This window comes from Crotalus tigris, unplaced genomic scaffold (genome assembly GCF_016545835.1).
Source record: "Crotalus tigris isolate CLP2741 ecotype Arizona unplaced genomic scaffold, ASM1654583v1 scf7180000024422.1470167, whole genome shotgun sequence".
NCBI classification, from domain to species: Eukaryota; Metazoa; Chordata; class Lepidosauria; order Squamata; family Viperidae; genus Crotalus; species Crotalus tigris.
The window spans coordinates 676,012-697,295 of NW_024100588.1; the positions used below are offsets into that span (position 1 = coordinate 676,012).

General features: G+C 41.7%; 3 gene segments (V, D, J or C); all 3 read right to left on the reverse strand.

Annotated features, from left to right (window-relative positions):
* Positions 1-3,264: 3,264 nt before the first annotated feature.
* On the reverse strand, positions 3,265-5,648 carry LOC120302043. The segment is given in 2 exon segments: positions 3,265-4,844; positions 5,230-5,648. Coding segments are annotated over 2 exon segments (348 nt in total).
* A 1,212-nt stretch (positions 5,649-6,860) lies between these two features.
* LOC120302046 lies at positions 6,861-11,574 on the reverse strand. The segment is given in 2 exon segments: positions 6,861-8,727; positions 11,455-11,574. Coding segments are annotated over 2 exon segments (336 nt in total).
* A 1,689-nt stretch (positions 11,575-13,263) lies between these two features.
* LOC120302042 lies at positions 13,264-14,133 on the reverse strand. The segment is given in 2 exon segments: positions 13,264-13,580; positions 13,975-14,133. Coding segments are annotated over 2 exon segments (348 nt in total).
* Positions 14,134-21,284: the final 7,151 nt, after the last annotated feature.

Genomic DNA, 21,284 nt, shown 5'->3' on the forward strand with positions numbered 1-21,284 from the left:
CCATGCCATCACTCTGCTAAACAATTAATTCCCACAACATTGACCTATGCCCTAGGATATCAAACCATGTAAGAGGGTTGTATTACTATTATCCGTCTCATCTTTCCTATTATCTATTTCTTTAGCATCTTAGGACTATAACTTAGTTGTTTGTATCTTATGATTTGTGTTGATTACTTTTATTTAGTATCCTATTATGATTTATGTTGGTTGCTTTTATTTGGTATCCTATGACTATCACTGAATGTTGTATCTTATGATTTATGGAGATTGTATTTTATGATTATGATCATGATTTATCACTTGTTGCTTGTATGGTAAAACTCTTTGTCTCAAGATTGCCACCCTGTGTTTTAAAGCAGGTGTAATAAGGCAACTGGGTTGAAGGAAGGATCCCACTGTTGAAAGTCTTTGGGAAGGGACCCTCCCTAGTTTCTTGGCCTGTGAAGATATTGAGGAAGGAATGTTCATTTAGTGTTGCAATATTCTGTTAATGTAACCTTACAACAATGTACAATTAGTTCCTCTGGGTATACTTGTTGTCTGGACTACCTTGCAAGGCAGGTAGGCATAGAGGTAGACAAAACTAAGAGAAGAATGCCTCAAAGTTCTGCTTTGTGTATAATATGAAAAAATAAGGGGAAATGCTCACGATAATTCTTAATCTGATCCTGCTTTTTTCATCTAAGCATTTAGTATCTACCAAATAATAACAATTCAAGATACAAAAATCAAAGTGGAAAAAAATGGCATAACTTGTCTGTGGTCATCCAAAGTGTTTACCAGGACCTTTGCCTTAGCAAACAATCTTTGATGGCACTTAGAAAATCAGCATATTGACAAAATTTCCATCTGTCAATGTCAAAAGACTTGGATCCCCACATAGACTATGCTGATACATTACAACATCCTAGGTCCTTGGGAAGAACTTGGTGAGAATGAAGATCAACACCAGCTAAAAATCTGGAAGCTGTGGTTTTGTATTGTTGTGTCTGTAATGATGGTAATAATACCTTATTACTTCCTACTCTCAAATCTCTGGGGCCAGAGGAATAATGTCATGGGAAAATTGAACGGCAGAACATCAGAAAGAAAAAAGAAAGAAAGAAAAACGAGGATTATAGCAGATTCAGTTCAAGTGGCAATAAAACATGACTTCTCTGGTCCCACCGGTATAATGGACAAGAAGATCAGGATCTATTTTTACCCTTGAGAAGAATTTGGAAGTGCCCCAAATGCAAATTTCTCCTGCCTCTACTCTTAATTCTTTTCTCCTGTTTTTGATTGGCTCCCCTTCTGCTTTATCTCATTGTGTCTCACTGAGGGCACAGAAGTAGACAGCAGAGTCCTTCAGCTGACTGGCATCTTTCTCTAAATTGTAAGTCCCATTTTTCTCTCCTTTATGGTGAGTAGCATGGAATCCTTGGGTATCCTTTTTATACTCACTCAACAAGAGCTCCAGAGGCTGACCAGGGTGCTGAATGTACCAGTATGTATCCCGGTAAGTTGAGCTACTAAATTGTACTTCATAGGAACAACTGAGAGAGAGATGTTTTCCTTCAGCAACAGTTAGAATGTCAGATTTTTGCTTCACCGACTGTCCTGTGCTTCTCCCTGGGCAGAAGATAATGCAGAAGTTATGAGATTAGCTGGAGAGGTGCACAAGTAATATCCTTCTGCCTGTTTTGTGAAACAATCTTGGTGCTGCCTTCTTGCTGTCTGCAAACTTCACTGTTAATTATGAGGGCTCTCCTGAACAGATTCCTTCCCAGTTTTATGTCCTTTACATCATGCCCACCATCAGACATACTGAACATGCACATGGAAGCTTCATTACAGCTGAATACATCTGAATACATCCTATTCTACCTGATTTCAAGGAGCCTAAACAACTCAAGATATACCCAGACAAACCCTATACCAGTGGTTCTCAACCTGTGGATCGGGACCCCATTTGGGGTCAAACGACCATTTCACGGGGGTCGCCAAACAACGCAGTCCGCCATTTTCCCCCCTTTTCCTTAGCTGTGCTACTCCCTTTTATTCTATTGGCTTTTGAAAGCCAATAGAATAGACTCTCTTGAATAGAGTCTAATTCTATTGGCTTTCAAAAGCCAATAGGAATTGACCAGGCTGTCTCTGCCCTGCTGAGCCCGCCAAAAGTCCCATTCTGCAAATGGTGCTGCACCAGTTGAGTAGTCCTCGACTTACAACCGGTTGGGGGTCGCGGCATTAAAAAGATTGAGAACCACTGACCTATACCCTTATCAAACAAATACTTACTTAAAAGTGAGATGATGATGATCATGAACCGAAGGAACACCCACATTTTTCCTGATGAAGAATGGGGGAACTACCCTCAAAAAAATTCTTTGGAAGATTTCAAAGCTGGTGTAGTCACCCTTCAGAGCTTTCCTGCCAGCTTTGGTCTAAAAGTGACTTAGAGACTGTACAGCTCTTTGCCTTCTCAAAGAAATTGGCTTCTAATACATAAATTTGGTGGCAAAAGGAAGACAAACCACAGGATATGATTCACTGAGCTTATGTGCTGCAAAGGATATCATATGTGTCATCTGATAAGACTCATGTTGATTCAAGATTGCTACCATGTGTTTTAAAGAAGGTATAAGAAAGCAATAAGAAAGAAATCCTTCCATTCCCCATCATCCAGTCAGAGCTGAAGAAGCTTCTTGCATTGGAAGTGAAATGTCTTCAAAGAAAAACAAGAAAGTCCAGTTGCCTCATGAAAAGCATCTTTGGGACAACTATGGCCTGGATGACTGAAAATCTCCATAGACCTATAAGAAAACAGCTCCTTTAAAGGAAGGATCCAGGTGTTGAAAGTGATTTCTGAAAGGAACAGACAATGCCCAATGAAAGAAGAGAGAACTGGGAGGATAAATAGGAGGGGGGAGAGGGAGAGGGAGGAGAGAGAAGAGAGAGAGAAAGAGAGAGGAGGGAGATAGAGAAGAGAGAGGTGAGAGAGGAGAGAGAGGAGAGAGAGGAGAGAGGAGAGAGAGAGAGAAAGAAGAGAGAGAAGAGAAGAGAAGAGAAGAGAAGAGAAGAGAAGAGAAGAGAAGAGAAGAGAAGAGAAGAGAAGAGAAGACAGATGGGGAGAGAGAAGAGAGAGGAGAGAGAGAAGAGAGAGAGGAGAGAGAGAAAGAAGAGAGAGGAGAGGAGAGAGGAAAGAAGAGATAAAGAGAAGAGAGAGAGGAGAGAGAAGGAGAAGAGAGAGAGGAGAGAGAGAGAAAAGAGAGAGAGAGAGAGGGAGGGAGAGAGAGATGTATCATATGGAATGTGAGTTGGAAAGAATCATTTTGGAGTCTGAAATGATTTAAAATGGAAAGGTGAATCCTAATGTTCAAAGTTCTCCTGGATGGACAACTCACAATGCTAAATGATATGAAAACATTCTCTGCCATGGTTATGGAGGCAAATGCATCCAGATGTTTAGGTAGCATTTACTCTTATCCCAGCCCAGATGGTCATTCTTCTTGGTATCAGACACTGAGGAACTTCTAGCCCAAGAAATTCTAAAGGATTATATGACTTTTTACATCTCAGTTTCATTCTGTGTTTTAAAGTAAATGTGAGAAGGCAGATGGTTTGAAGGAAGGATCCCACTGTTGAAGGGAAGGAACCCTCCCTATTTTCTCCCAGAGTAAAGACCAGGAAGGAGAAATGAACTTTCAGACTTGAAGATTCTGTAATCTTACAATAAAGTAGAATATATGTTCATCCAGGTGTACTTCTTGTCTGGCCCACCTTGCAAGGCAGTAGCCAAAAGGAAGTGAAAAAATAAAAGACTTTCCTAAGAATTCTGCTTCTGAAAAAATAGGGATAAATTTTCATGTTCGTACTTAATCTAATCCTGCTTTTTTCATCTAAGGAACGAGAACGTGGCTGTTAATCCATCAAATAATAATAATTCAATCATTACAATTCAGGATCTGGAACAAAATTATGGCATAACCTGTCTATGGTACTCCAGGTGTTTACCAAGACATTTGACTTAGTAAATAAACTTTGTTGGCACTTAGAAAATTTACTGACAAAATTTCCATCTGTCAATGGCACCATATTACTTGCATCCACACATAGGATGCCAATACAATAAAACAGTCTAGGTTCTGGGAAAATGAACACTAATGCCAGCTGAAAAGCTAGAAGCTGTGGTTAGATATTGTTTCATAATAGTAGCAATAGTGCTTTGTTATTCCCAACTGTCACATTTCTGGAAAGCTCAATCAACAAGCAGAAGAAGTGAGTCTCTTAAAAAACTTCAAAATGCCAGAGGAATAACGTCATGGAGAAACCAAATTGCAGAACCTCAAGAAGAAAAAAAGAAAGCAAATAATGAGGATTATAGCAGTTTCAGTTCAACTGGCAAAAAACAGTACCCAGCTGGTGTGGTGGACAAGGAAATCAGGAGCTATTTTCATTCTTGAGGACAATTCTGAAGTGCCAAGTGCCTCAAATTTCTCCTGCCTCTACTCTTAATTCTTTTCTCCTGTTTTTGATTGGCTCCCCTTCTGCTTTATCTCATTGTGTCTCACTGAAGGCACAGAAGTAGACAGCAGAGTCCTTCAGCTGACTGGCATCTTTCTCTAAATTGTACGTCCCATTTTTCTCTCCTTCATGGTGAGTAGCATAGAATCCTTGGCTATCCTTTTTATACTGGCTCAACAAGAGCTTCAGAGGCTGACCAGGGTGCTGAATGTACCAGTAGGTATCTCGGTAAGTTGAGCTACTAACTTCATAGGAACAACTGAGAGAGAGATGTTTTCCCTCAGTAACAGTCACAATGCCAGATGCTTGCTTTACCGACTGTCCTGTGCTTCTCCCTGGGCAGAAGATAATGCAGAAGTCACGAGATTAGCTGGAGAGGTGCACAAGTAGGTCTTTCTCGCGCTTTTCAGAAACAACCTTGCTGCTGCTTGCACTTATTTTCTTAATGTTTGCACACATCAGTGCTGATTTTGAGATCTAACCTGGATAATTTCCTTCCTGGTTTACTATTGTTTCCATCTTGCCCACCACCAAATACTCCAAAAACAGACATACAACTTTCTTTTCAGTTAAACACTTCTGTTCTGGCTTGCAATTCCTTGCAGATAATTCCCAGAAATCTTCCAGGGATTCTATTTTACCTGATTTCAAGGAACCCAAACAGAAGATTCACCCAGCCAAAAAACTGTAGTCTAATACTGTGAAGAAATAAATACTCACTTGAAAGTGAAATGATGATAATGATCAACAGAGGCCACAGCCACATTTTTCCAGATGAATAATGAGTTGCCAGCCCCAAAATGTTCTTTGGAGGACTTCAAAACTGGTGTAGTCACCTTCAGAGCTTCCCTGCCAACTTTGCTGTGAAGGGTTATATTTCACTTCACAAATACATTGGTTATTGCCATTTAAATTTGATGGTAAAAGGAAAAGAAACCACAGGATATGGTTCTTAGAGCATATGTACCAAAGAAGAGAACACGTGTGCCAGCTGGTAAGACTCATGTTGGCTCAAGATTGCCACCCTGTGTTTTAAAGTAGCTGTAAGGAAGCAGCTGAATTGAAGGAAGGATTTAAACATTGAAGGTGATTTCTGACACAGTTGGTGAGATGAAAGAAAGGGAGTTGGGATTATAAATAGATGAGAGAGAGAGAGAGAAAGAGAGAGTGAAAGAGAGAGAGAGAGAGAGAGAGAGAGAGAGAGAGAGAGAGAGAGAGAGAGAGAGAGAAAGAGAAAAGAGAGAGAAAGAGAGAGAGAGAGAGAGAGAAAGAGCCACATTTTTTAAAGATGAAGAATGGGGTACTACCCCCAAAATATTATTTGGAGGAGTTCAAAGATGGTGTAGTCAACTTCAGAGCTTCCCTGCCAACTTTGCTGTGAAAGGTATACAGCTCTTTCACGTCACAACTACATTGGTTATTGCCATATAATTTGGTGGTAAAAGGAAAAGAAACCACAGGATGTGGTTCACATAGATTTTGTACTACAGAAGGTAACATGTCCACCATCTGGTTGTCTAAAGATTGCCATGTTCTGTTTTAAAATAGGTGTAAGAAAACAGCCTGGCTGAAGGAAGGATCCACATGTTGAAGGTGATTTTGGAATGTCCAGACATTTTCCAGGGAATCCTACTCTACCGTACTGAGCATGTGATCCTCAATGGAACCACATCTACATGGAGGGAAGTGTGTAGTGGGGTTCCCCAGGGCTCTGTTCTGGGCCCAGTGCTCGTCAACATCTTCATCAACGATTTGGACAAGGGGATAGATGGGGAACTTATCAAATTTGCAGATGACACCAAGCTGGCAGGAATAGCCAACACTGCAGGAGACAGGCTTAAGATACAGAAGGTTCTGGACAGACTTGAACACCGGGCACTAACTAACAAAATGAAATTCAGTGGTGAAAAAAGCAAGGTTCTACATTTAGGCAAGAAAAACCAAATGCACAAGTACAGCATAGGTGGCACCATGCTCAATAGTAGTAACTGTAAGAGGGACCTCGGAATCCTAGTAGACAATCACCTAAATATGAGCCAGCAGTGTGCTGCAGCTGCCAAAAAGGCCAACACAGTGCTAGGCTGCATTAACAGAGGGATAGAATCAAGATCACATGAAGTGTTAATACCACTTTACAATGCCTTAGTAAGGCCACACTTGGAATACTGCATCCAGTTTTGGTCACCACAATGCAAAAAAGATGTTGAGACTCTAGAAAGAGTACAGAGAAGAACAAAAAAGATGATTAGGGGACTGGAGGCTAAAACATATAAGGAACGATTGCTGGAATTGGGTATGTCTAGTTTAATGAAGAGAAGGACAAGGGGGGACATGAAAGCAGTGTTCCAGTATCTCAGGGGCTGCCACAAAGAAGAGGGAGTCAAGCTATTTTCAAAGACGCCTGAAGGCAGGACAAGAAGCAACAGGTGAAAACAGAAATTAACCAGGTGGAAGAACAGAGAACTGAGATAAGAGGAGGGGGAGGGTAATATAAAATGTGAGTTGGAAAGAATCATTTTAGAGTCTGAAATGATTAATATGTAAAGATGAACCCTAATGTTCAAGGTGCTTTCGGATGGACAACTCACAGTACCATCCCTTCAATGATATGAAAACATTCTCTGCCATGATTTTGGAGACCAGTGCATCCAGATGTTGAGGTAACATCTGCTCTTATCCCAGGCCAGATGGTCATTCTTCTAGGTATCAGATGCCGAGGAACCTCTAGTCCAAGATATTCTGAAAGATTATCTGACTTTCTACATCTCAGTTCCACCCTGTGTTTTCAAGTAAGTGTGAGAAGGCAGATGGTTTGAAAGAAGGATCCCAGTGCTGAAGGAAATGAACTCTCCCTGTTTTCTCCCAGAGTAAAGACCAGGAAGGAGAAATGAACTTTCAGACTTGAAGATTCTGTAATCTTACAATAAAGTAGAATATAGGTTCATCCAGGTGTACTTCTTGTCTGGCCCACCTTGCAAGGCAGTAGCCAAAAGGAAGTGAAATATAAGAGACTTTCCTAAGAATTCTGCTTCTGAAAAAATAGGGATAAATTTTCATGTTCGTACTTAATCTAATCCTGCTTTTTTCATCTAAGGAACGAGAACCTAGCTGTTAATCCATCAAATAATAATAATTCAATCATTATAATTCAGGATCTGGAAAAAATTATGGCATAACCTGTCTATGGTACGCCAGGTGTTTACCAAGACATTTACTTAGTAAGTAAACTTTGTTGGCACTTAGAAAATTTACTGACAAAATTTCCATCTGCCAATGGAGGCATATTACTTGCATCCACACATAGGATGCCAATACAATAAAATAGTCTAGGTTCTTTTTGGAAAATGGACACGAATGCCAGCTGAAAAGCTAGAAGCTGTGGTTAGATATTCTTTCATCATAGTAGCTGGTTTGAAGGAAGGATCCCACTGTTGAAGGGAAGGAACGCTCCCTATTTTCTTGCAGAGTAAAACCAGGAAGGAGAAATGAACTTTCAGACTTGAAGATTCTGTAATCTTACAATAAAGTAGAATTAGTTCATCCAGGTGTACTTCTTGTCTGGTCTACCTTGCAAGCAGTAGAGAAAAGGTAGAGAGAAAACAAGAGAATTCTCTAAGCATTTTCCTGCTCAAAAAAGAGTAGGAAATTCTCATATTTCTTCTTAAGCTGATGCTGCTTTTCATTTAAGAAACCAGTATCTAGCTGCCAATCCATCAAATAATAATAATAATTCCTGTGTGAGCAGGGGGTTGGACTAGATAGGGGGAGAGGGGGCTTCCCACACTTCATAATAAGAAATGTGAGTCTGAAAGAATCGTTGTTGTTAAGTGAATCAATGGACAATAGCAAAATCCCCTGGTTCTCTGCTCTTAATACTTTTTCTCCTGTTTTTGATTGGCTCCCCTTCTGCTTCCTCTCACTCTTTCTCACTGAAGGCACAGAAGTAGACAGCAGAGTCCTCCAGCTGGATGGCTTGTTTCTGCATGTTGAAAGCCCCCTTTTTACGGGTTTTATTGTGAGTAGCCTGGAAACCTGGAGCCTTGTTGTCAATTTCATCCAACAAGATCTCCAGAGGCTGACCAGGAAGCTGAATATACCAGGATGGGTAATTATTGCCACTGTACGCTGCTTCATAGGAACATCTGAGAGAAATAGATTGTCCTTCAGTAACAGTCACAATGCCAGAGGTTTGGTTGACCAATTGACCCGTGCTTCCTCCTGAACAGAAGATAATAGAGAAGGGATGAAGTTAGCTGGGGAGGTGGACATGCAGATCCTTCTCCTAGTTTTCAGAAACAACCTTGGTGTTGCTTTGAGCTACTTTCTTGGTGTCTGCCCATATCAGTGTTAATTATGAGGGCTAACCTGGAAAAATCCCTTCCCAGTTTTATATTCTTTCCAGCGTGTCCACCACCAAGGACACTGAACACACACACACACACACACACACACACAGAGACACACACACACACACACACACACACACGCACTTTCTATTCCAGCAGATTACATCCATTGTTGTTCTTGCAGATAATTCCATACCAATGTCCCAAACATCTTCCAGGAGATCCTATTCTACCAGATTTCAAAGCACCTAAACAGCTCAAGTTATGGCCAGCCAAACCTATAATCAAAAATAGTGAAGGATAAAATGGACTTAAAAGTGAGATGATGATTATGAAGATGATGAAAAGAGGCCCCAGCAACATCTTTCCAGATAAGGAAGCGGTTATTTACCGCCCCTTTGGAGGACTTCAAAGCTGATGTGGTCACCTTCAAATCTTCCCAGCCAACTCTGCTGTGAGAAGTTACACAACTCTTTTCCTTCGAAAATAGATCAACTTAGGGTATCTAAATGTGATGGTAAAAGGAGACAAACCACAGGGTGTGGTTCACAGAGCATATTTTCTACAGCAGCTGAGGCTCATGTTGATTCAAGATTGCCACCTTATGTTATGAAGTAGGCATAGGAAGACAGCTGAGTTCAAGGAAGGATACCAGTGTTAAAGGGCCTTGGGAAAGGACCCTCCCTAGTTACTTGGCCTGTAACATCAATGGGGGACAAATAATAATAATAATAATAATAATAATAATAATAATAATAATAACAACAACAACAACAACAACAACAATAATAATGATAATAAAAAGTTGGAAAGGACCTTGGAGGTCATCGAGTCCAATCCCCTGCTCAGGCAGGAAACCCTATACCATTTCGGACAAATGGCTGTCCAGTCTCTTCTTAAAAACTTCCAGTGTTGGAGCATTCAAAGCTTCTGGAGGCAGGTTGTTCCACTGGTTAATTGTTCCAACTGTCAGGAAGTTTCTCCTTAGTTCTAGGTTGCTTCTCTCCTTGATTAGTTTCCATCCATTGCTTCTTGTCCTACCTTCAGGTGCTTTGGAGAATAGCTTGACTCCCTCTTCTTTGTGGCAGACCCTGAGATACTGGAACACTGCTATCATGTTCCCCGCTTGTCCTTCTCTTCGTTAAACTAGACATACCTAATTCCCGCAACCGTTCCTCATATGTTTTAACCGGTAATTGAGGGGCTGCCACAAGGAGGATGAGGTCAATTTATTTTCCAAAGCACCAGAAGGCAAGGATGTAAACTAATCAAGGAGAAAAACAACCTGGAATTAAGGAGAAACCTCCTAACAGTGAGGACAATTAACTAGTGGAACAGAAGTTGCCTTCAGAAGTTGTGGGTGCTTCATGACTGGACGTTTTTAAGAAAAGGGCGGACAGCCACTTGTCTGAAGTGATACAGGGTTTCCTGCTTGAGTAGGGTGCTGGACTAGAAGACCTCTAAGGTCCCTTCCAGCTCTATTGTGATGATGATGATGATGATGATGATGATGATGATTAATAGGGAGATAAGTGTTTCCAGAGGTTAGGTAACATTTCCTCTTATTCCATCCAACACAGGAATAACGTCACAGGAAAACCAAATTGCATAACATCAGGAAGAAAAAAGAAAGAAAGAAAGAAAGAAAGAAAGAAAGAAAGAAAGAAAGAAAGAAAGAAAGAAAGAAGGAAAATGAGGATTATAGCAACTTCAATTCAATTGGCAGCAACAGACTACTTCTCTGACCCAGTTGGTACGGTGGACAAGGAAATCAGGAGCTATTTTCAGTCTTGAGAAGAATTTTGACGTGCAAAATTCCCCTGTCTCTACACTATTTTTTTTCTCCTGTTTTTGATTGACTCCCCTTCTGCTTCATCTCATTGTGTCTCTTTGAAGGCACAGAAGTAGATAGCAGAGTCCTCCAGCTGGGTGGCCTCTTTCTCTAAATGGAAAGTCCCATTTTTCTTTCCTTTATCATGAGTAGCATGGAAGCCTTGGGCATCATTTTCATACTCTGTCAACAAGAGCTTCAGAGGTTGTTGAATGTACCAGTATGTGAAAAATGAGCCACTAATTTCTGCTTCATAGGAACAACTGAGAAAGACAGATTCTCTTTCTATCACTGTCACAGTACCAGATGTTTGCTTCACAGACTGTCCTGCACTTCTTCCTGGACAGAAGATAAATGCAGAAGGCATGAGGTTAGCTGCAGAGGTGCACAGGTTGGCCCTTTTCCCTCTCTTCAGAAAAAAATCTTGCTGCTGGTTGGACCTACTTTCATGCTGTATTGAAACATCGATGCTAATTTTCAGGGTTGCTATGGGCAAATTCCTTCCTTGTTTTATATTCTTTCATTCATACCTACCACCAAGCATACTGAACACACACAAACCATCACCTGCCTTCATTCCTATTAAATACTTCTGTCCATGTTTTTTGCAATATTTCTGTCTGTGTCCTTGCAATCCCTTGCAGACAGTTAATTTTCCAGACATTTTCCAGGTGATCCTACTCTACCTTATTTCAAGGAACCTGAACAACTGAATAAATTGCCTAGCCAAAACCAATAGCTCAACCTTCTGAGGAAATAAATACTTACTTAAAAGTGAGATGAGGATGATAAACAGCCACATGATTCCAGATGAAGAATAGGGTTAGTAACCAAAAATATATTTGGAGGATTTCAGAGCTGGTATATTCACCTTCAGAATTTCCTGGCCAACTTTGCTGTGGAAGAGACACAGAAATTTCATTTCAGAAAGAAGTGGGCTTCTCATATGTTAATTTGGTGGCAAAAAAAAAAAAAGACAAACCACAGGATATGGTTCACAGAGCATATGTGCTATACAGGATTTCATATGTGGCACTTGGTAAGACTCATGTTGCCTCAAGATTGCCACCATGTGTTTTAAAGGAGCAGTAAGAAAGAAGTTTGGTTGAAGGAAGGATCCCAGGGTTGAAAGTGATTTCTGAAAGAAAAATATATTATTGTCCAGGTGAATGGAGAGGAAACTGGGAGGATGTGAGAGGGAGAGAGAACTACATAATATGAAATCTGAGACTGAAAGAGTCACTGTTGTTAAGTGGATCAATTGACAATTGCAATATCTCCCTGTCTCTGCTCTTAATACTTTTTCTCCAGTTTTTGACTGGTTCCCCCTCTGCTTCCTTTCACTGTGTCTCGCTGAAGGCACAGAAGTAGACAGCAGAGTTCTGCAGCTGGGTGGCTGGTTTCTGCATGTTGAAAGTCCCTTTTTTGTCTTTTTTATGGTGAGTTGACTGGAAACCTTGCACACTGTAGTCAATTTCATCCAACAAGTGCATCCAGATGTTGAGGTAACATCTGCTCTTATCCCAGCCCAGATGGTCATTCTTCTAGGTATCAGATGCCGAGGAACTTCTAGCCCAAGATATTCTGAAAGATTATCTGACTTTCTACATCTCAGTTTCATTCTGTGTTTTAAAGTAAATGTGAGAAGGCAGATGGTTTGAAGGAAGGATCCCACTGTTGAAGGGAAGGAACCCTCCCTATTTTCTCCCAGAGTAAAGACCAGGAAGGAGAAATGAACTTTCAGACTTGAAGATTCTGTAATCTTACAATAAAGTAGAATATAAATTCATCCGGGTGTACTTCTTGTCTGGCCCACCTTGCCAGGCAGTAGCCAAAAGGAAGTGAAATATAAGAGACTTTCCTAAGAATTCTGCTTCTGAAAAAATAGGGATAAATTTTCATGTTCGTACTTAATCTAATCCTGCTTTTTTCATCTAAGGAACGAGAACGTGGCTGTTAATCCATCAAATAATAATAATTCAATCATTACAATTCAGGATCTGGAACAAAATTATGGCATAACCTGTCTATGGTACTCCAGGTGTTTACCAAGACATTTGACTTAGTAAATAAACTTTGTTGGCACTTAGAAAATTTACTGACAAAATTTCCATCTGTCAATGGCACCATATTACTTGCATCCACACATAGGATGCCAATACAATAAAACAGTCTAGGTTCTGGGAAAATGAACACTAATGCCAGCTGAAAAGCTAGAAGCTGTGGTTAGATATTGTTTCATAATAGTAGCAATAGTGCTTTGTTATTCCCAACTGTCACATTTCTGGAAAGCTCAATCAACAAGCAGAAGAAGTGAGTCTCTTAAAAAACTTCAAAATGCCAGAGGAATAACGTCATGGAGAAACCAAATTGCAGAACCTCAAGAAGAAAAAAAGAAAGCAAATAATGAGGATTATAGCAGTTTCAGTTCAATTGGCAAAAAACAGTACCCAGCTGGTGTGGTGGACAAGGAAATCAGGAGGTATTTTCACTCTTGAGGACAATTCTGAAGTGCCAAGTGCCTCAAATTTCTCCTGCCTCTACTCTTAATTCTTTTCTCCTGTTTTTGATTGGCTCCCCTTCTGCTTTATCTCATTGTGTCTCGATGAAGGCACAGAAGTAGACAGCAGAGTCCTTCAGCTGACTGGCATCTTTCTCTAAATTGTACGTCCCATTTTTCTCTCCTTTAAGGTGAGTAGCATGGAATCTTTGGGTATCCTTTTTATACTGGCTCAACAAGAGCTTCAGAGGCTGATCAGGGTGCTGAATGTACCAGTATGTATCTCGGTAAGCTGAGCTAGTAACTTCATAGGAACAACTGAGAGAGAGATGTTTTCCTTCAGTAACAGTCACAATGCCAGATGCTTGCTTCACCGACTGTCCTGTGCTTCTCCCTGGGCAGAAGATAATGCAGAAGTCACGAGATTAGCTGGAGAGGTGCACAAGTAGGTCTTTCTCGCGTTTTTCAGAAACAACCTTGCTGCTGCTTGCACTTACTTTCTTAATGTTTGCACACATCAGTGCTGATTTTGAGATCTAACCTGGATAATTTCCTTCCTGGTTTACTATTGTTTCCATCTTGCCCACCACCAAATACTCCGAAAAGAGACATACAACTTTCTTTTCAGTTAAACACTTCTGTTCTGGCTTGCAATTCCTTGCAGATAATTCCCAGAAATCTTCCAGGGATTCTATTTTAACTGATTTCAAGGAACCCAAACAGAAGATTCACCCAGCCCCCCTCCAAAAAAAACTGTTGTCTAATACTGTGAAAAAATAAATACTCACTTGAAAGTGAAATGATGATAATGATCACCACAGGCCACAGCCACATTTTTCCAGATGAAGAATTAGTTGCAACCCTCAAAAAGTTCTTTGGAGGACTTCAAAACTGATGTAGTCACCTTCAGAGCTTCCCTGCCAACTTTGCTGTGAAGGGTTATACAGCTCTTTCACTTCACAAATACATTGGTTATTGCCATTTAAATTTGGTGGTAAAAGGAAAAAAAAAACACAGGATATGGTTCATAGAGCATATGTGCCAAAGAAGAGAACACTTGTGGCAGCTGGTAAGACTCATGTTGGCTCAAGATTGCCACCCTGTGTTTTAAAGTAGCTGTAAGGAAGCAGCTGAATTGAAGGAAGGATTTAAACATTGAAGGTGATTTCTGACACAGTTGGTGAGATGAAAGAAAGGGAGTTGGGATTATAAATAGATGAGAGAGAGAGAGAGAAAGAGAGAGTGAAAGAGAGAGAGAGAGAGAGAGAGAGAAAGAGAAAAGAGAGAGAAAGAGAGAGAGAGAGAGAGAGAGAGAGAGAGAGAGAGAGAGAAAGAAAGAAAGAAAGAATGAATGAATTATAACAACTTCAGTTCAACTGGCAACAAAACACTACTTCTCTGACCCAGTTGGTATGGTGGATAAGGAGATCAGGAGCTATTTTGAAGTCTTGAGAAGAATTTTGACGTGCATGTGCCACAAATGCAAAATTCCCATCTCTGCACTAAATTGTTTTCTCCTACTTTTGATTGACTGCCCTTCTGCTTCATCTCATTGGATCTTTGACAGCACAAAATAGGAGCCAGAAGTGTGCTGCAGCTGCCAAAAAAGGCCAACACAGTGGTAGGCTGCATTAACAGAGGAATAGAATCAAGATCACATGAAGTGTTAATACCAATTTACAATGCCTTGGTAAGGCCATACTTGGAATACTGAATCCAGTTTTGGTCACCGCAATGCAAAAAAGATGTTGAGACTCTAGAAAGAGTACAGAGAAGAGCAACAAAGATGATGAGGGGACTGGAGGCTAAAGCATATAAGGAACGGCTGCTGGAATTGGGTATGTCTAGTTTAATGAAGAGAAGGATGAGGGGGGAACATGATAGCAGTGTTCCAGTATCTCAGGGGCTGCCACAAAGAAGAGGGAGTCAAGCTATTTTCCAAGGTGCCTGAAGGGATGACAAGAAGCAACAGGTGGAAATTAAGCAAGGAGAGAAGCAACCTAGAACTAAGGAAAAACTTCCTGACAGTTAGAACAATTAACCAATGGAACAACCTGCCTCCAGAAGCAGTAAATGCTTCAACACTGGAAGTTTTCAAGAAGAGACTGGACAGCCATTTGTCTGAAATGGTGTAGGGTTTCCTGCCTAAGCAGGAGGTTGGACTAGATGACCTCCAAGGCCCCTTCCATCTTTATTATTATTATTATTATGGATCATCGCACAATAAGCCAGATGTTCAGACTGGATTTGGCATTTTGTCTACCTATCAAGTCCTTACCCAGGACCTGGGATAGGCAGATGTGGATGTTTGATGGTATTACAGATATCGTCGCAGGATGGAAGCAGTTCCTAATAAGGCCGCCTTTTGCAATTGACTAATAGCGAATTTGTCAATGCCAATGGTGTTCAAGTGGTGCTCCAGTTGTTTCGGGATTGCACCCAAGGAGCCTATGACTATTGGTACTACCCTTGCTTGCTTTTGCCACAGTCTTTCTATTTCTATTTGTAGGTCTTTGTATTTTGTTATCTTCTCCAGTTCTTTCTCTTCTATTCTGCTGTCTCCAGACACTGCCACGTCCACTATCCAGACTTTTTTGTCTTTCTTATCGATAATTGTTACGTCTGGGGTGTTATATTGTTGTTTTTGTTGTTTCTTGTTGTTGTTGTTATTATTATTATTATTATTATTATTATTATTATTTAGCACTTAGCTGCATAGCCATGCATAGATTTTAAGATTCCTTGAAATAGTTGGATTTGCATCCAGATCAACCTTGCAATGGAACTGAGATGTAGAAAGTCATATTAACCCTTCAGGATAGAAGTTCCTCATCATCTCACACCAAGAATAATGACCAATTAGGTTGGGACAAGAGGAAATGTTATCTAACCATCTGGAGTCACTGTTGGAAGAAAACTCTGGTCCGGTTCCAAGGTGGGAGAAAGATGCAGGAGGCAAGCTGCAGTTGTAAAGGAGGTCTCTATTTATTTGGTGGCCAGGAACAACAGTGACAACAGCATGTTTCTGGGGTGGCTGACAAATTGGGATTGAGAGTGGATGGGCTTTTATACAATTTTGGGGCTTTGTGATTGAGATGCTTGTTCCTGTGCAAGAATGTGTCCTTAATCTTTGAATGGCTGTTGCCAGATTCCTATGGGGTCATGTAGGGGTCATGACTGGCTCTACAGGCAACAGCGGCCTTCCTACACCACTTATCTCCATAGGCATGCTGAGATTATTAATAATAATAATAATAATAATAATAATAATAATAATAATAATAATTTCAAGGAACCTAAATACTGACTAGATGCCTAGCCAAACCCTGTAATTCAACATTTTGAGGAATTAAATACTTAATTAAAAGAGAGATGATGCTGATGAATAGTCACATTTTTCCAGATGAAGAATGAGGTTAGTAACCAAAAATATCTTTGGAGGACTTCAAAGCTGGTCTAGTCACCGTCAGAGTTTCCCTGCCAAATTTGCTGTGGAAGAAGCGCAGAATTTTCAGTTCAGAAAGGAATGGGCTTCTACTATGTAAATTTGGTGGCAAAAGAAAGCCCAACCACAAGATATGGTTCACAGAGCATATGTGCTACACAGGATATCACATGTGTCACCTGGTAAGACTCATGTTGTCTCAAGATTGCCACCGTGTGTTTTAAAGGAGCTGTAAAAAAGGCACTTTGCTTGAAGGAAGGATCCCATTGTCGAAGGTGATTTCTGAAAGAAAAATATATTATTGGCCGGCCAAATGGAGAGGAAACTGGGAGGATAAATAGATGTGAGAGGGAAAAAGAAAGAAAGAAAGAAAGAAAGAAAGAAAGAAAGAAAGAAAGAAAGAAAGAAAGAAAGAAAGAAAGAAAGAAAGAAAGAGAAAGAGAGAGAGAGAGAGAGAGAAAGAAAGAAAGAAAGAAAGAGAGAGAGAGAGAGAGAGAAAGAGAGAGAAAGAAAGAAAGAAAGAAAGAAAGAAAGAACCATAATATGAAATGTGAGTCTGAAAGAATCATTGTTATTAAGTGAATCAATTGATAATTGCAAAATCCCCCTGTCTTAATACTTTTTCTCCTGTTTTTGACTTTTTTCTGCTTCCTCTCACTATATCTCACTGAAGGCACAGAAGTAGACAGCAGAGTCCTGCAGCTGGATGGCTGGTTTCTGCATGTTGAAAGTCCCTTTTTGTCATTTTGGTAATGAGTTGCCTGTAAACCTTGAGCATTGTTGTCAATTTCGTTCAACAAGATCTCCAGAGGCTGATCAGGATGCTGAATGTAGCAGAATGGGTAATTTATACTAAATTGTCCTTCATAGGAACAATTGAGAGAAACAGGTTGTTCTTCGGTAACAATCAGAATTCCAGATGTTTGCTTCAGTGACTGTCCTCTGCTTCCTCCTGGACAGAAAATAAGAGCAAATTCACGAGTTTAATTAGAGAGATGGACAAGTAAGTCCTCCTCCCACTTTTCAGAAACAATCTTGCTGCTGACTGGATTTACTTTCTTGCTATCGTGAGGATTACCTTCCTTGTTTGATATTCTTTCAACCATCAAATACACTGAACACGCGCGCGTGCGCGCACACACACACACACACACAAGCTTCATTACAGCTGAATACTTCTGTTTGACTCTTTATATTCTTTGCAGAAAATCTACTGACGATTACAAGATATTTTTCCAGAGGATTCTATTCTACTTGATTTCAAGGAACCTAAACAACTCAAGATATGCCCAGCCAAAACCTGTAGTCTAATATTGTGAACACGTAAATACTTACTTAAAAGTGAGATGGTGATGATGATGAACACAAGGCACAGCCACATTTTTCCTGAAGAAGAATGGGGGAACTACCCTCCAAAAAATTCTTTGGGGGAGTCCAAAGCTGGTGTAGTCACCCTTCAGAGCTTCCCTGCCAGCTTTGGTCTAAAAGCGACTTAGGGACTCTACAGCTCTTTCCCTTCAGAAAGTAATGGGGTTCTAACATGTAAATTTGGTGGCAAGAGGAAGACAAACCATAACAAAGTTATGTTTCCCTGAGCATACGTGCAACAGAAGAGATCATGTATGTCATCTGGTAAGACTCATGTTATCTCAAGATTGCCACCGTGTGTTTTAAAGTAGGTATAAGAAAGCAGCTCCTCTAAAGGAAGGATCCAAGGGTTGAAGGTGATTTCTGAAAGAAACAGAAATTAACCAGGTGGAAGAACAGAGAACTGAGATAAGAGGAGGGGGAGGGTAATATAAAATGTGAGTTGGAAAGAATCATTTTAGAGTCTGAAGTAATTAATATGATGAACCCTAATATTCAAAGTGCTTTCGATGGACAACTCACAATACCATCACCTAAATGATATGAAAACATTCTCTGCCATGATCCATGCATCCAGAGGTTTAGGTAACATTTGCTCTTATCCCAGCCCAGATGGTCATTCTTCTTGGTATCAGATGCTGAGGAACCTCTAGTCCAAGATGTTATGTCCCGAGCCTTGCAAACAGCTCGGGCGTTTGCAGGCAGTCCCAGGCAGGTGCAAGGCTGCCCGGGACCAGACAGGCTGTCACCAGCGCCGTGCGCATGCGCGGGTGCTGGCGCGGGAAAAGTAACACATTTACCTGGGAGTTGCCTATATAAGAGGCTGCGAGCGTTTGGGAAACTTAAGGAAAGCCATCTACTTGTAAGCTGAACGCAGAATAAAGAAAACTGAGAACTCCAACTGCTTCTCGTGTCTGCTTTGCGCCAAGGACTCAACACTGGCGACGAAGGTGGGATTGCCTTACACCGCCTGGAAAGGAAGAAGTGTAAGCTTACCCAAGTGAGTCCTGAGCGGCGGAACGGCGTCGACTCAGCAGCTACCCGCCAATCCAGTGCGCATTCGGGGGTAGGCTGGCTGATAGACCCGTCTCCTGAAGATGGCAAAGGTCGGAAGGCTTTCGGAGTTCGACGTCTCACATCCAGAGCGGTGGGAGTCATACGTAGCCAGGGTGGAGAACTACTTCAAGGCAAACCAAGTGAGGGAAGAGAGCTTGAAGGCTGCCACCCTGCTTTGTGTTTGCGGTCAAGACGCCTTCGACATCGCAGAAAACCTTGCAGCACCTGTTCCAGTAGAGTCTGTCAGCTACGCAGATCTGAAGAAGCTATTGAAGGAGCACTTCCACCCCAAGATGTCCGTCATCGCATGGCGCCACACCTTCGAGCAGAGGGATCAACGGCCCGGTGAGTCGGCCAAAGAATTCATCGCCGCATTACGGAAGGCCGCCAAGCACTGCGAGTTCAAAGACCTCGAAGAACGACTGAGGGACCGATTCGTGTGCGGGTTAAGGCATCGAGATCTACAACAGAGACTTTTCGCTAAAGAAGAGTTGTCCTACCAAGATGCCTTAAGGGAAGTCACCGCAGAAGAAGCAGCAGGCGGCGCTGTCAAGAACATGCGGCCGATCAGAAACAGTCCAGAGGTTGCATCCGTGCACCAGGAAGACGTCCAAAGAAACTCCGAGGAGGATCCGGACGAGGAAGTCGACCGTCTCCACCCCACGAAGGAAGAAAATCAGAAGGGAAGCTCTTCAGCTCCGCTCAAGTGCATCGGCTGTGGAGGTCGCCACAGGAGAACCGACTGCAAGTTCCGCTCCGCTACCTGCCGGGCATGCGGCAAACAAGGACACATTGCAGCTGTGTGTCTGGGCCGACGAAAAGGTACAACCTCAGGAAGAACTGCGCCTGAAAGGTACCAGGGTCCCCAGCCAGAATAGGGTAGGGTTTTGCGCTTCGCGAAGAAGCATCTTCAGGACAGGCACACACAAGCCCATCAAGAAAAAGCTGTCACTCAAGGTGAAGCTACAAGGGGTTCCATTGTCTATGGAACTGGACACAGGGTCTGCCCTTTCAATCATCTCCTTGCATACGTTTAGGAAGATTTGTTCCGGTAGTGGAACTCAGGCCAAGTTAAGGCCTTCTGACATTGTGTTAACAGATTTTCAAAATTCAAGAGTGTGTGTTAAGGGGGAGGCCACCCTTAACATGCAATACAAGAGTTTTGAAGGTCCACTAGACGTATTAGTAGTAGGGGGTGAACGAACGAGTCTCATAGGACTCGATTGGTTTGAGGCCCTGGGGATACACGTCACAGGACTCAACAGTTTACAAACACTCGACCTACAGGAAGTCTGCAAAGAATTTGCAGATGTTTTCAGCCCCCAGCTGGGCACATTCAAAGGACCCCCTGTGTCCTTAAAGCTAGACCCCACTGTCACTCCCATTAGAATTAAAGCAAGAAGGGTCCCTTTTGCTTTAAAGAGTAAAATTGACACTGAGTTAGACAAACTGATTCAACAGGGAATCCTAGAACCTGTTGATTCCAGTCCTTGGGAGACCCCCATTGTCACGCCTCTAAAGGCAAATGGGGACATTCGCATTTGTGCTGACTACAAATGCACTCTGAATAAGGCATTGCAGCAACATGCCTATCCTGTTCCTGTGGTCAGTCATATTGGCCTCCCTCAAGGGGGGGGCGCGTTTTTGCAAAGCTTGACCTAGCTCAAGCATATCAACAGCTGCCTGTTGATGATGATGCTGCTATAGCTCAGACTATTGTGACCCACAGGGGAGCCTTTAAGGTAAAAAGGCTACAGTTTGGAGTGAATGTCGCTCCTGGGATTTTCCAAAGCGTAATGGAAAACACACTACGGGGCATACCGGGGGTTTGCCCCTACTTTGATGATGTCTTAATTGCAGGAGACTCCACACACATTCTAGCTGAAAGGCTAAGGGCTGTTCTGTTAAGGTTCAGGAAAACAGGCCTCAAGCTCAAAAAAGACAAATGCAAAATTGGGGTGCCTTCTACTGAATTTCTGGGATTCAAAATTGATGCTGCTGGAATTCACCCTGCTGAATCCAAACTAACTGCCATTTTAGAAGCACCTAGGCCAAAGTCCAAGGCCGAACTTCAGGCCTTCCTGGGTCTCCTGAATTTCTACAATTCTTTTCTTCCACATAAAGCTAGTGTAGCTGAGCCTCTTCACAGGCTACTAGACAAGCAAGCAGTGTGGCGGTGGTCACAGACGCATGAGGCCTGCTTTAACGAAGTCAAGGCCTTGCTCACTT